This window comes from Arachis stenosperma, chromosome 10, assembly GCF_014773155.1.
Source record: "Arachis stenosperma cultivar V10309 chromosome 10, arast.V10309.gnm1.PFL2, whole genome shotgun sequence".
NCBI lineage: Eukaryota > Viridiplantae > Streptophyta > Magnoliopsida > Fabales > Fabaceae > Arachis > Arachis stenosperma.
This window is the reverse complement of record NC_080386.1, coordinates 111,994,523-112,005,833: the sequence shown is the minus strand read 5'-3', so window position 1 is coordinate 112,005,833 and position 11,311 is coordinate 111,994,523. Positions and strand designations below refer to the sequence as shown.

The 11,311-nt window shown below is 44.8% G+C and overlaps 1 protein-coding gene and 1 non-coding gene across 2 annotated transcripts; both read right to left on the bottom strand.

Annotated features, from left to right (window-relative positions):
• Positions 1-296: 296 nt before the first annotated feature.
• LOC130959653 (small nucleolar RNA R71) lies at positions 297-404 on the bottom strand. The gene has a single exon (XR_009078723.1). It is a non-coding gene; the product is annotated as a small nucleolar RNA R71 (small nucleolar RNA).
• A 6,231-nt stretch (positions 405-6,635) lies between these two features.
• LOC130957482 (uncharacterized) lies at positions 6,636-10,391 on the bottom strand. Its single transcript, XM_057884338.1, has one exon. The coding sequence runs from the start codon at positions 10,389-10,391 to the stop codon at positions 6,636-6,638; it is 3,756 nt and encodes a 1,251-aa protein (XP_057740321.1).
• Between the last annotated feature and the right edge of the window lie 920 nt (positions 10,392-11,311).

Genomic DNA, 11,311 nt, shown 5'->3' with positions numbered 1-11,311 from the left:
GAGCAAACAACTTTGAGCTTAAGCCTCAATTGGTTTCTCTAATGCAACAGAATTGCAAGTTCCATGGACTTCCAATGGAAGATCCTCATCAGTTCTTAGCTGAATTCTTGCAAATCTGTGACACAGTCAAGACTAATGGGGTAGACCCTGAGGTCTATAGACTGATGCTATTCCCTTTTGCTGTAAGAGACAGAGCTAGAATATGGTTGGACTCTCAACCTAAAGAAAGCCTGGACTCTTGGGAAAAGCTGGTCAATGCCTTCTTGGCAAAGTTCTTTCCACCACAAAGATGGAGTAAGCTTAGAGTGGAAGTCCAAACCTTCAGACAGAAGGATGGTGAATCCCTCTATGAAGCTTGGGAAAGATACAAACAGTTGATCAGAAGATGTCCTTCTGACATGCTTTCTGAATGGAGCATCATAGGTATTTTCTATGATGGTCTCTCTGAACTGTCCAAGATGTCTTTGGATAGCTCTGCTGGAGGATCTCTTCATCTGAAGAAGACGCCTACAGAGGCTCAAGAGCTAATTGAGATGGTTGCAAATAACCAATTCATGTACACTTCTGAAAGGAATCCTGTGAACAATGGGACAAGTCAGAAGAAAGGAGTTCTTGAGATTGATGCTCTGAACGCCATTTTGGCTCAGAATAAAATATTGACTCAACAAGTCAATTTGATTTCTCAAAGTCTGTCTGGAATGCAAAATGCACCAAGCAGTACTAAGGAGGCTTCATCTAAGGAAGAAGCTTATGATCCTGAGAACCCTTCAATGGAAGAGGTGAATTACCTAGGAGAACCCTATGGTAACACCTATAATTCTTCATGGAGAAATCACCCAAATCTCTCATGGAAGAATCAAGAGAGACCTCAACAAGGTTTCAATAATAATGGTGGAAGAAACAGGTTTAACAATGGCAAACCTTTTCCATCATCTTCTCAGCAACAGACAGAGAATCCTAAGCAGAACCCCTCTGACTTAGCAACCATGGTCTCTGATCTAATTAAAACCACTCAAAGTTTCATGAATGAAACAAGGTCCTCCATTAGAAATTTGGAAGGACAAGTGGGACAGCTGAGCAAGAAAGTTACTGAACTCCCTCCAAGTACTCTCCCAAGCAACACAGAAGAAAATCCAAAAGGAGAGTGCAAAGCCATCAATATGGCCGAATTTGGAGAGGATGGAGAGGCAGTGAACGCCACTGAGGAAGACCTCAATGGACGTGCACTAGCCTCCAATGAGTTCCCCAATGAGGAACCATGGGAATCTGGGACTCAAAATGAGACCATAGAGATTCCATTGGACTTACTTCTGCCTTTCATGAGCTCTGATGAGTATTCTTCCTCTGAAGAGGACGAGTATGTCACTGAAGAGCAAGTTGCTAAATACCTTGGAGCAATCATGAAGCTAAATGACAAGTTATTTGGAAATGAGACTTGGGAGGATGAACCTCCTTTGCTCACCAAAAAACTGGATGACTTGTCTAGGCAGAAATTACCTCAAAAGAGACAAGACCCTGGGAAGTTTTCCATACCTTGTACCATAGGCACCATGACCTTCAAGAAGGCTCTGTGTGACTTAGAGTCAAGTGTAAACCTCATGCCTCTCTCAGTAATGGAGAAGCTAGGGATCTTTGAGGTACAAGCTGCAAGAATCTCATTAGAGATGGCAGACAACTCAAGAAAACAAGCTCATGGACTTGTAGAGAATGTTTTGGTAAAGGTTGAAGACCATTACATTCCTGCTGATTTCATAGTCCTAGAGACTGGGAAGTGCATGGATGAAACCATCATCCTTGGCAGACCCTTCCTAGCCACAGCAAAAGCTGTGATTGATGTTGATAGAGGTGAACTGATCATTCAAGTGAATGAAGAATCCTTTGTGTTTAAGGCTCAAGGATATCCCTCTGTCACCATAGAGATGAAGCATGAAGAGCTTCTCTCAAATCAGAGACAAGAAGAGCCCCCACAGTCAAACTCTAAGTTTGGTGTTGGGAGGCCACAACCAAACTCTAAGTTTGGTGTTGAACCCCCACATTCAAACTCTAAGTTTGGTGTTGGGAGGTTCCAACATTGCTCTGAACATCTGTGAGGCTCCATGAGAGCCCTCTGTCAAGCTACTGACATTAAAGAAGCGCTTGTTGGGAGGCAACCCAATGATTATGATTTATATAGTTTCTTTTGTTATTTTATTTTTTTTGTAGGTTGATGATCATAAGAAGTCACAAAATCCATTGAAAAAGCAAAAACAAAATGAAAAACAGGAAGAAAAACAGCACACCCTGGAGGAAGAAGCTGCTGGCGTTCAAACGCCAGTAAGCCTAGCAGTTGGGCGTTTAACGCCCAGTCTGGCACCATTCTGGGCGTTTAACGCCAGAAAGGGGCACCAGACTGGCGTTAAACGCCAGAAAAGGGCAAGAACCTGGCGTTAAACGCCAGGAATGGGCACCAGCCCGGCGTTTAACGCCAGAAATGGCTCAAAACGTGATTTTGAGCAACATTTGGTGCAGGGATGACTTTTCCTTGACACCACAGGATCTGTGGACCCCACAGGATCCCCACCAACTCCACCACCACTCTCTCTCTTCTTCCCCCATTCACCAATCACCTCAACACCTCTTCCCCAAAAGCCCTTCACCTATCAAATCCCATCTTTCTCTTCACCACTCACATCCATCCTTCATAAAACCCCACCAACCTCACCCTTCAAATTCAAACCCACCCAATATGGCCGAACCCCATCTCCCCTCTCTCCTATAAACACCCTTCTTCACTCCTTCATTTTCACACAACCAAAACACCACTTCTCCCCCTTCTTTGGCCGAATACACCACCATCTCCCTCTTCCTCATTTCTTCTTCTTCTACTCTCTTCTTTCTTCTTTTGCTCGAGGACGAGCAACCATTTTAAGTTTGGTGTGGTAAAAGCGTTGCTTTTTCGTTTTTCCATAACCATTATGGCATCCAAGGCCGGAGAAACCTCTAGAAAGAGGAAAGGGAAGGCAAAAGCTTCCACCTCCGAGTCATGGGAGATGGATAGGTTCATCTCAATGGTGCATCAAGACCACTTCTATGAAGTTGTGGCCTTGAAGAAGGTGATCCCCGAGGTCCCCTTTTCACTCAAAAAGGGTGAATATCCGGAGATCCGCCATGAGATCCAAAGAAGAGGTTGGGAAGTACTTACCAACCCCATTCAACAAGTTGGAATCTTGATGGTTCAAGAGTTCTATGCCAATGCATGGATCACCAAGAGCCATGATCAAAGTATGAACCCGAATCCAAAGAATTATCTTACTATGGTTCGGGGGAAATACTTGGATTTTAGTCCGGAAAGTGTGAGGGTGGCGTTCAACTTGCCTATGATGCAAGGAGATGAACATCCTTACACAAGAAGGGTCAACTTTGATCAAAGGTTGGACCAAGTCCTCACAATCATATGTGAAGAGGGCGCACAATGGAAGAGAGATTCAAGAGGCAAGCCGGTTCAATTGAGAAGGCATGACCTCAAACCCGTGGCTAGAGGATGGTTGGAGTTCATCCAACGCTCAATCATTCCCACTAGCAACCGGTCCGAAGTTACTTTAGACCGGGCCATCATGATCCATAGCATCATGATTGGAGAAGAAGTGGAAGTTCATGAGGTTATAGCCCAAGAACTCTACAAGGTGGCGGATAAGTCCTCTACCTTGGCAAGGTTAGCCTTTCCTCACCTCATTTGTCACCTCTGTTATTCAGTTGGAGTTGACATAGAGGGAGACATCACCATTGATGAGGATAAGCCCATCACCAAGACAAGGATGGAGCACACAAGAGACCCCTCTCATCATGAGATCCCTGAGATGCCTCAAGGGATGCACTTTCCTCCACAAGACTATTGGGAGTAACTAAACACCTCCCTAGGAGAATTGAGTTCCAACATGGGACAACTAAGGGTGGAGCACCAAGAACACTCCATTCTCCTCCATGAAATAAGAGAAGATCAAAGAATCATGAGAGAGGAGCAACAAAGGCAAGGAAGAGACATTGAGGAGCTCAAGCACTCCATAGGACCTTCAAGAGGAAGGAAGAGCCGCCATCACTGAGGTGGACCCGTTCCTTGATTTCCTTGTTCTTTATTCTTCTGTTTTTCGAATTTTAGTGCTTATGTTTATCCATGTTTGTGTCTTATGATCATTAGTGTCTTAGTGTCTATGCCTTAAAGTTATGAATGTCCTATGAATCCATCACCTCTCTTAATAAAAACGTGCTTAATTGAAAAGGAGAAGAATTGTATGAATTTTAAATTTTATAACAGTTTAATTATATTGACGTGGTGGCAACACTTTTGTTCTCTGAATGTATGCTTGAACAGTGCATATGTCTTCTGAATTTGTGGTTCATGAATATTGGCTCTTGAAAGAATGATGAAAAAGGAGACATGTTACTGAGGATCTGAAAAATCATAAAAATGATTCTTGAAGCAAGAAAAAGCAGTGAAAAAAAAAAAAGAGAAAGAGAAGCAAACGAAAAAAAAAAGAGAAAAAGAAAGAAAAAGAAAAGAATAAGAGTTGTGATCCAAGGCAAATAAGAGTGTGCTTAAGAACCCTGGACACCTCTAGTTGGGGACTTTAGCAAAGCTAAGTCACAATCTGAAAAGGTTCACCCAATTATGTGTCTGTGGCATGTATGTATCCGGTGGTAATACTGGAAGACAGAGTGCTTTGGGCCACAGCCAAGACTCAATAAAGTAGCTGTGTTCAAGAATCATCATACTTAACTAGGAGAATCAATAACACTATCTGGATTCTGAGTTCCTAAAGAAGCCAATCATTCTGAATTTCAAAGGATAGAGTGAGATGCCAAAACTGTTCAGAGGCAAAAAGCTAAAAGCCCCGCTCATCTAATTAATACTGATCTTCATAGATGTTTTTGGAGTTCATTGCATATTCTCTTCTTTTTATCTTATTTGATCTTCAGTTGCTTGGGGACAAGCAACAATTTAAGTTTGGTGTTGTGATGAGCGGATAATTTGTATGCTTTTTGGCATTGTTTTTAGTATGTTTTTAGTATGATCTAGTTAGTTTTTAGTATATTTTTATTAGTTTTTAGTTAAAATTCACTTTTCTGGACTTTACTATGAGTTTGTGTGTTTTTCTGTGATTTCAGGTATTTTCTGGCTGAAATTGAGGGACTTGAGCAAAAATCTGATCCAGAGACTGAAAAGGACTGCAGATGCTGTTGGATTCTGACCTCCCTGTACTCGAAGTGGATTTTCTGGAGCTACAGAAACCCAATTGGCGCGCTCTCAACGGCGTTGGAAAGTAGACATCCTGGGCTTTCCAGCAATATATGATAGTCCATACTTTGCCCAAGATTTGATGGCCCAAACCAGCGTTCAAAGTCACCTCAAGAAATTCCAGCGTTAAACGCCGGAACTGGCACCTGAATGGGAGTTAAACGCCCAAACTGGCACCAAAGCTGGCGTTTAACTCCAAGACAAGTCTCTACACGAAAATGCTTCATTGCTCAGCCCAAGCACACACCAAGTGGGCCCGGAAGTGGATTTTTATGTCATTTACTCATCTTTGTACACCTTAGGCTACTAGTTTTCTATAAGTAGGACCTTTTACTATTGTATTAAAAATCTTTGGATTAGTTTTCGATCCTTTGATCATCTTTGGACATCTAGTTCTTAGATCATTGGGAGGCTGGCCATTCGGCCATGCCTAGACCTTGTTCTTATGTATTTTCAACGGTGGAGTTTCTACACACCATAGATTAAGGTGTGAAGCTCTGCTGTACCTCGAGTATTAATGCAATTACTATTGTTCTTCTATTCAATTCCGCTTGTTCTTTTACCAAGATATCACTTGTTCTTCAACTTGATGAAGGTGATGATTGACACTCATCATCATTCTCACCTATGAACAAGGTGACTGACAACCATTCTTGTTCTACAAGCATTCGAGGCTTAGTGAATATCTCTTGGATTCTTTAACCGGAGTCTTCGTGGTATAGGCAAGAACTGATGGCGGCATTCAAGAGAATCCGGAAGGTCTAACCTTGTCTGTGGTATTCTGAGTAGGATTCAATGATTGAATGACTGTGACGTGCTTCAAACCTGTAACCTACTGGGCGTTAGTGACAGACGCAAAAGAGGGATTCTATTCCGGTAGGGGAGGGAACCACACCGGTGATTGGCAGTACTGTGACAGAGTGCGTGCATTAGCTTTCACTGCGAGGATGGGAGGTAGCCATTGACAACGGTGAAACCCTACATGAGCTTGCCATGGAAAGGAGTAAGAAGGATTGGATGAAGACAGTAGGAAAGCAGAGAGACGGAAGGGAAGGCATCTTCATATGCTTGTCTGAGGCTCTTACACCAATGATATACATAAGTATCCCTATCTTTATCTTTTATGTTATTTTCGTTCATCACCATTATACATTTGAGTCTGCCTGACTGAGATTTACAAGATGACCATAGCTTGCTTCATACCACCAATCTCCGTGGGATCGACCCTTACTCGCGTAAGGTTTATTACTTGGACGACCCAGTGCACTTGCTGGTTAGTTGTGCGAAGTTGTGTTTATGCCATGGTATTGAGCACCAAGTCTTTGGAGCCATTACCGGGGATTGTTCTGTGTAAAAGTATTGATCACAATTTCGTGCACCAGTTTTCGAGTATGATTCCGGCGCCTCCGTGAGTGGAGTTTGATGAGCCGTCGACGTGTAGTTTCCATGGTTCGGGTGTGGGTTTGATCGGAGTCATCTCGGCGATGAAATCGGTCAAGGCCTGCGCTTTGATGGTGTTTCGGGGTTCGAACCTGACCTGGAATTGGGATAACTCGATGGACCATGCTAGTATCCTTCCTGCTAGGTCGGGTTTTTGTAATACCTGTTTGACCGTTTGGTCGGTTCGGACCGTTATGGGGTGAGCTTGGAAGTATTGTCGTAGCCGTCGGGAAGTCGAGAGGAGTGCGAAAGCTAGCTTTTCCAGGCGTGAATAACGAGCTTCCGTATCCTGTAGGACCTTGCTTATGAAGTATATGGGTTTTTGTTCTTTTTTCTCGTTTTCCCGGACGAGTGCTGCGGCGATTGTTTCTTCCGTTATGGAGAGGTACAGGTATAGTGTTTCCCCTGTTTGGGGTTTCGCGAGGATCGGAGGCTCCGCTAGGACCCTTTTGAAGTGTTGGAAGGCTTCTTCGCATTCTGTCTCCCATTTGAAGGGGGTTCCTTTTTTCATAAGTTTAAAAAAAGGAATTGCCTTCTGGGCCGATGCCCCGAGGAACCGGGATAGTGCGGTTAGTCGGCCGGTGAGTTTTTGGATTTCTTTGAGGTTTTTGGGACTTGTCATCTCAAGGACGGCACGGCATTTTTCTGGGTTGGCCTCAACTCCGCGTTGCGTGATCATGAAGCCGAGGAATTTTCCTGCTTCCATTCCGAAGGCACATTTTGTTGGGTTGAGTCGCATTTGGTGTTCTCGTAGGGTGTTCATTATTACCTTGTGGTCGTCGGTTAGTTGCTCCCCGGATTCCGTTTTGGCGAGCATATCATCAATGTAGACTTCTATTTTGTTTCCGGATAGGTTGCGAAATATCTTGTTAACGAGTCGCTGGTAGGTGGCTCCTGCGTTTTTTAAGCCGAAGGGCATTACTCTATAGCAGTAGGTTCCGTCCGGGGTGATGAATGCTGTTTTTTCTTCGTCTGGTCGGTGCATCGGGATCTGGTTGTAGCCGGAATATGCGTCCATGAAGCTGAGGTATCGGTGGCCGGACGCCGCATCCACTAGTCCGTCGATGTTCGGTAAGGGGAAGGCGTCCTTTGGGCATGCTTTGTTGAGATCTGTGTAGTCGACGCACATTCGCCATTTCCCGTTAGATTTTCTTACTAGTACGACGTTGGACAGCCATGTCGTATAAGGGAGTTCTCGGATGAAGTTGGCTTCGAGTAGGGCTTTCACCTGTTTTCGGACCTCGGCGGCTCGGTCTGGTGACATTTTCCGTCTTCTTTGTGCCACTGGTTTGGCTAGGGGGTCCACTGCCAGATGGTGAGACATAAGGTCGGGGCTTATTCCCGGCATATCGGCTGGTGTAAATGCGAACAAGTCTCTGTTTTGTTTTAGAAGTTGGGAGAGTTCTTCTTTGAGGTCGTATGGGAGGTTTCTGTTGATGAAAGTGTATTCTTCTTTGGTCGGCCCTATCTGTAGCTTTTCCATGTCTCCTTCTGGTTCCGGTCTAGGTTGGCCGTCTAGTCGTGCGTCTAGGTCGGCAAGGAATATTCCGGCTGCGTCCTGGGATTTCTTTCTTAGGGCTAAGCTGTTGTTGTCGCATTCGGCCGCGACTTCCCGGTCTCCGTGAATGGTTCCGATGGTGCCGTCGTCGGCCCTGAACTTCATGAGGAGGTATTTGGTGAAGATGACTGCGGAGAAGTCGTTGATCATTTTTCTCCCGAGAATGACGTTATAGGCTGTGGAGTCTTTTAGGACTACGAATTCGGACAAGATCGTCTTTCTCTGATTGTTTGTTCCTATGGTGATGGGAAGGGTGACCGACCCGTCTGGTTTGAGGAAGTTGTCTCCGAGGCCCGTGACGCCGTGACGGTGTGTTTGGAGGTTGTCGTTGCGGAGCCCGAGTTTGTCGAAAGCTCCTCGGAAGAGGATGTTAGAGTCGGCGCCAGTGTCTACCAGTATTCTTCTTACTAGCCCTGTTCCGATTCGAGCTGATATGACGAAGGGGGCGTCTTCGGCCAACGTGCCGTGTTGGCAGTCTTCTGGTAAGAAAGTTATCGTGCTGTCGGCTATGGTGACTGGGTCGTGGTGCCTGACGGCCATTATCTTGAGGTCCTTTTTCATTGATAGCTTTGACTTGTTTGGTACGTCCTTGCCCGTGATGACGTTCACTATGATGCTCGGATCCTCTTCGGGGTTTTCCCTGGGGGGCGGCTTTTGGGTTCTTGGGTTGCGCCCTTCTCTTTCTGGTGACTTGTCGATGTTGGCGCGCCTTGGCTCTCTGATGAATTTGGCGAACTCCGGGAGTTTGCCGTCTCGTATGGCCTGTTCGATAGCGTCTTTAAGGTCAAAACAATCTTGTGTTTTGTGGCCGTAACCTCGGTGGTAGTCGCAGTAGAGGGCTTTGTTCCCTCCTGTTCTTTCCTTGAGTGGTCGGGCTTTGGGGATGACGCCTCGATCTGCTATTTGGTGGTATATCTCAGTAATCGGTGCTGTTAGGGGGGTGTAATTGGAGAATTTTCCTATTCTTGGTGGTCGGTGGGTTGGCTTGATGGGGTCTCGTTGGTTTTCTTTGGGTGGTGGGTTATGATGGGGAGTCGGGTTGCTGTGTTGGGTAGCGACGTGCTGCCGTTTGTTGGCAGCGACGACCTGGCTGACCTCCTCGTCGTTGATGTAATCTTTGGCGACGTTCTGGATTTCGTGCATGGTCCATACTGGTTTAGTGGTGAGATGTTTGCGAAAGTCTTCATTCATGAGTCCGTTGGTTAGGCAGAGGCTGGCAACGGAGTCCGTGAGTCCGTCGACCGTCAGGCATTCGTCGTTGAAGCGGTCGAGGTATTTTCTTGTAGATTCTTCTTGTTTCTGTGTGACTCCTAGCAAGCTGATGGGGTGTTTGGCCTTGGTGATTCGGGTCGTGAATTGGGCCATGAATTTTCTTGTGACGTCGTGGAAGCTGGTTATAGATCCGTTCGGGAGGGCGTTGAACCATTTGATCGCCGGTCCGGCAAGGGTCACCGGGAAGGCTCTGCATCGGACTGCGTCGGATGCTCCTTCTAAGTTCATTCTGGCCTCGAAAGCCGTTAGGTGCTCTTGAGGGTCTTTAGTTCCGTCGTACTTCATATCGGTGGGTTTGTCGAAGCCTCTGGGGAGCTTTGCTCTTAAGATTCTCTCCATGAAGGGCGTGGCTCCCATTATGACGTGGTCGTTTCTCGTGCGCTTTGTGTGCCGACGTCTCGGGTCTTCGTCTGAATCGTGCTGACGGTTCAGATCGTGGGATGCGCTGCGATGGTGTTTTTTGCTGTGTCGCCGTTCTGGCGACTTCTCGTGCCGGTAGTTGCGTGAGGTGCTACGATCATCTCTTCTATTATGTTGCCGTGTTGGCGACCTTCCACGATAGGATCGTGGCCTGGACGTTGCCTGGCTTCCGTGTTGGTTGGCGTATTTTCCTTTGTCGGTGAGTTTACCTTCAAGCTCCTGGACTCGGAGGCAGAGATCTTGAATGATCTGTGTCGCTTTGTCCCTTGCTTTCTCGGGATGTTGTGGGTCTGTGACTATGTGCTCGTTTGTTCGGTGGATGGTGCTGGCCATTCGGGCTTGGTTCATGACCTCCTGTTGTTCCGGGGTGGGATGATGTGGTCCGGAGTCGTCTTGGCTTGATGGATTTTCGTCCAAGATACCCTCCATCTGGTTCGTCCGTTGCAGGTCCCCACAGACGGCGCCAATGTACCGAAGAGTTCTGATACAATCTAGGAGGAGGATCGGGAACCCGCGGGTCGAGTCAGATGTTGGTTTATCCGGATGGAGAGGAGGGGAGGTACCTGCAAAGACACTCCGACGCCCAAGTCAGAATATATCTAAGAGGTGTAAGGTATGAGGAATGAATGAATACCTGGAGGGATTTGGGTCCTCTATTTATAGATAATGGTGGTTATCTTATCTTTATCTTATCTGGCTGAGATAAGAGGGACGTTTGAATTTCAAAAGTCAGTTAGGAGCTCTAGAGGGCCGATTCGGGGCCTTCTAGAGAGACGAAATGGGTTGACCCGGTAAGCCGGGTTTGGGTTCGGTCACGGGTCTGGGATCCGTGGGCTGGATCCGTAACAGTACTTGTGTTGAATTAATATGTAATAAGTATATTCCATTATTCCTACACACTCATCAATCTGATGCGCAATAAAATCATAAATGGTCAGATTTATTTTTAAAAAGTCACTCGTCTTTTAAATTAATTTTTTAAATTTTTTTAATTAAATTTATCTTTTACAAATTTTAAATTAATCGTATTAATTTTTCTATTATTTTTTCTATTAATAACACCAAAATTTGTAATATAACATATTAAGTAATACTACAATATATATATAAAAAAATCTTAATTGATTATTAGTATAATAAATTTATTAAATTAGATCAAATTAAAATTTAATTAAAAAAAATTTGAGGTATTGAATTGTTTAATTTAAAATTGATTTAATCTAATTTCATAAATTTATTATGTTAGTTACTAATTAAAACTAGTATGTGAGTTATGGTATTTCTTAATGTATCACGTCAACAAATTTTAATATTATTAACAATAAATATAAAAATAACAGAAAAATTAA

What these genes read in the sequence shown, in the direction of transcription:
- LOC130957482 (XM_057884338.1), bottom strand. Translation starts at nt 10,391, where the DNA reads ATGGAGGGTATCTTGGACGAAAATCCATCAAGCCAAGACGACTCCGGA.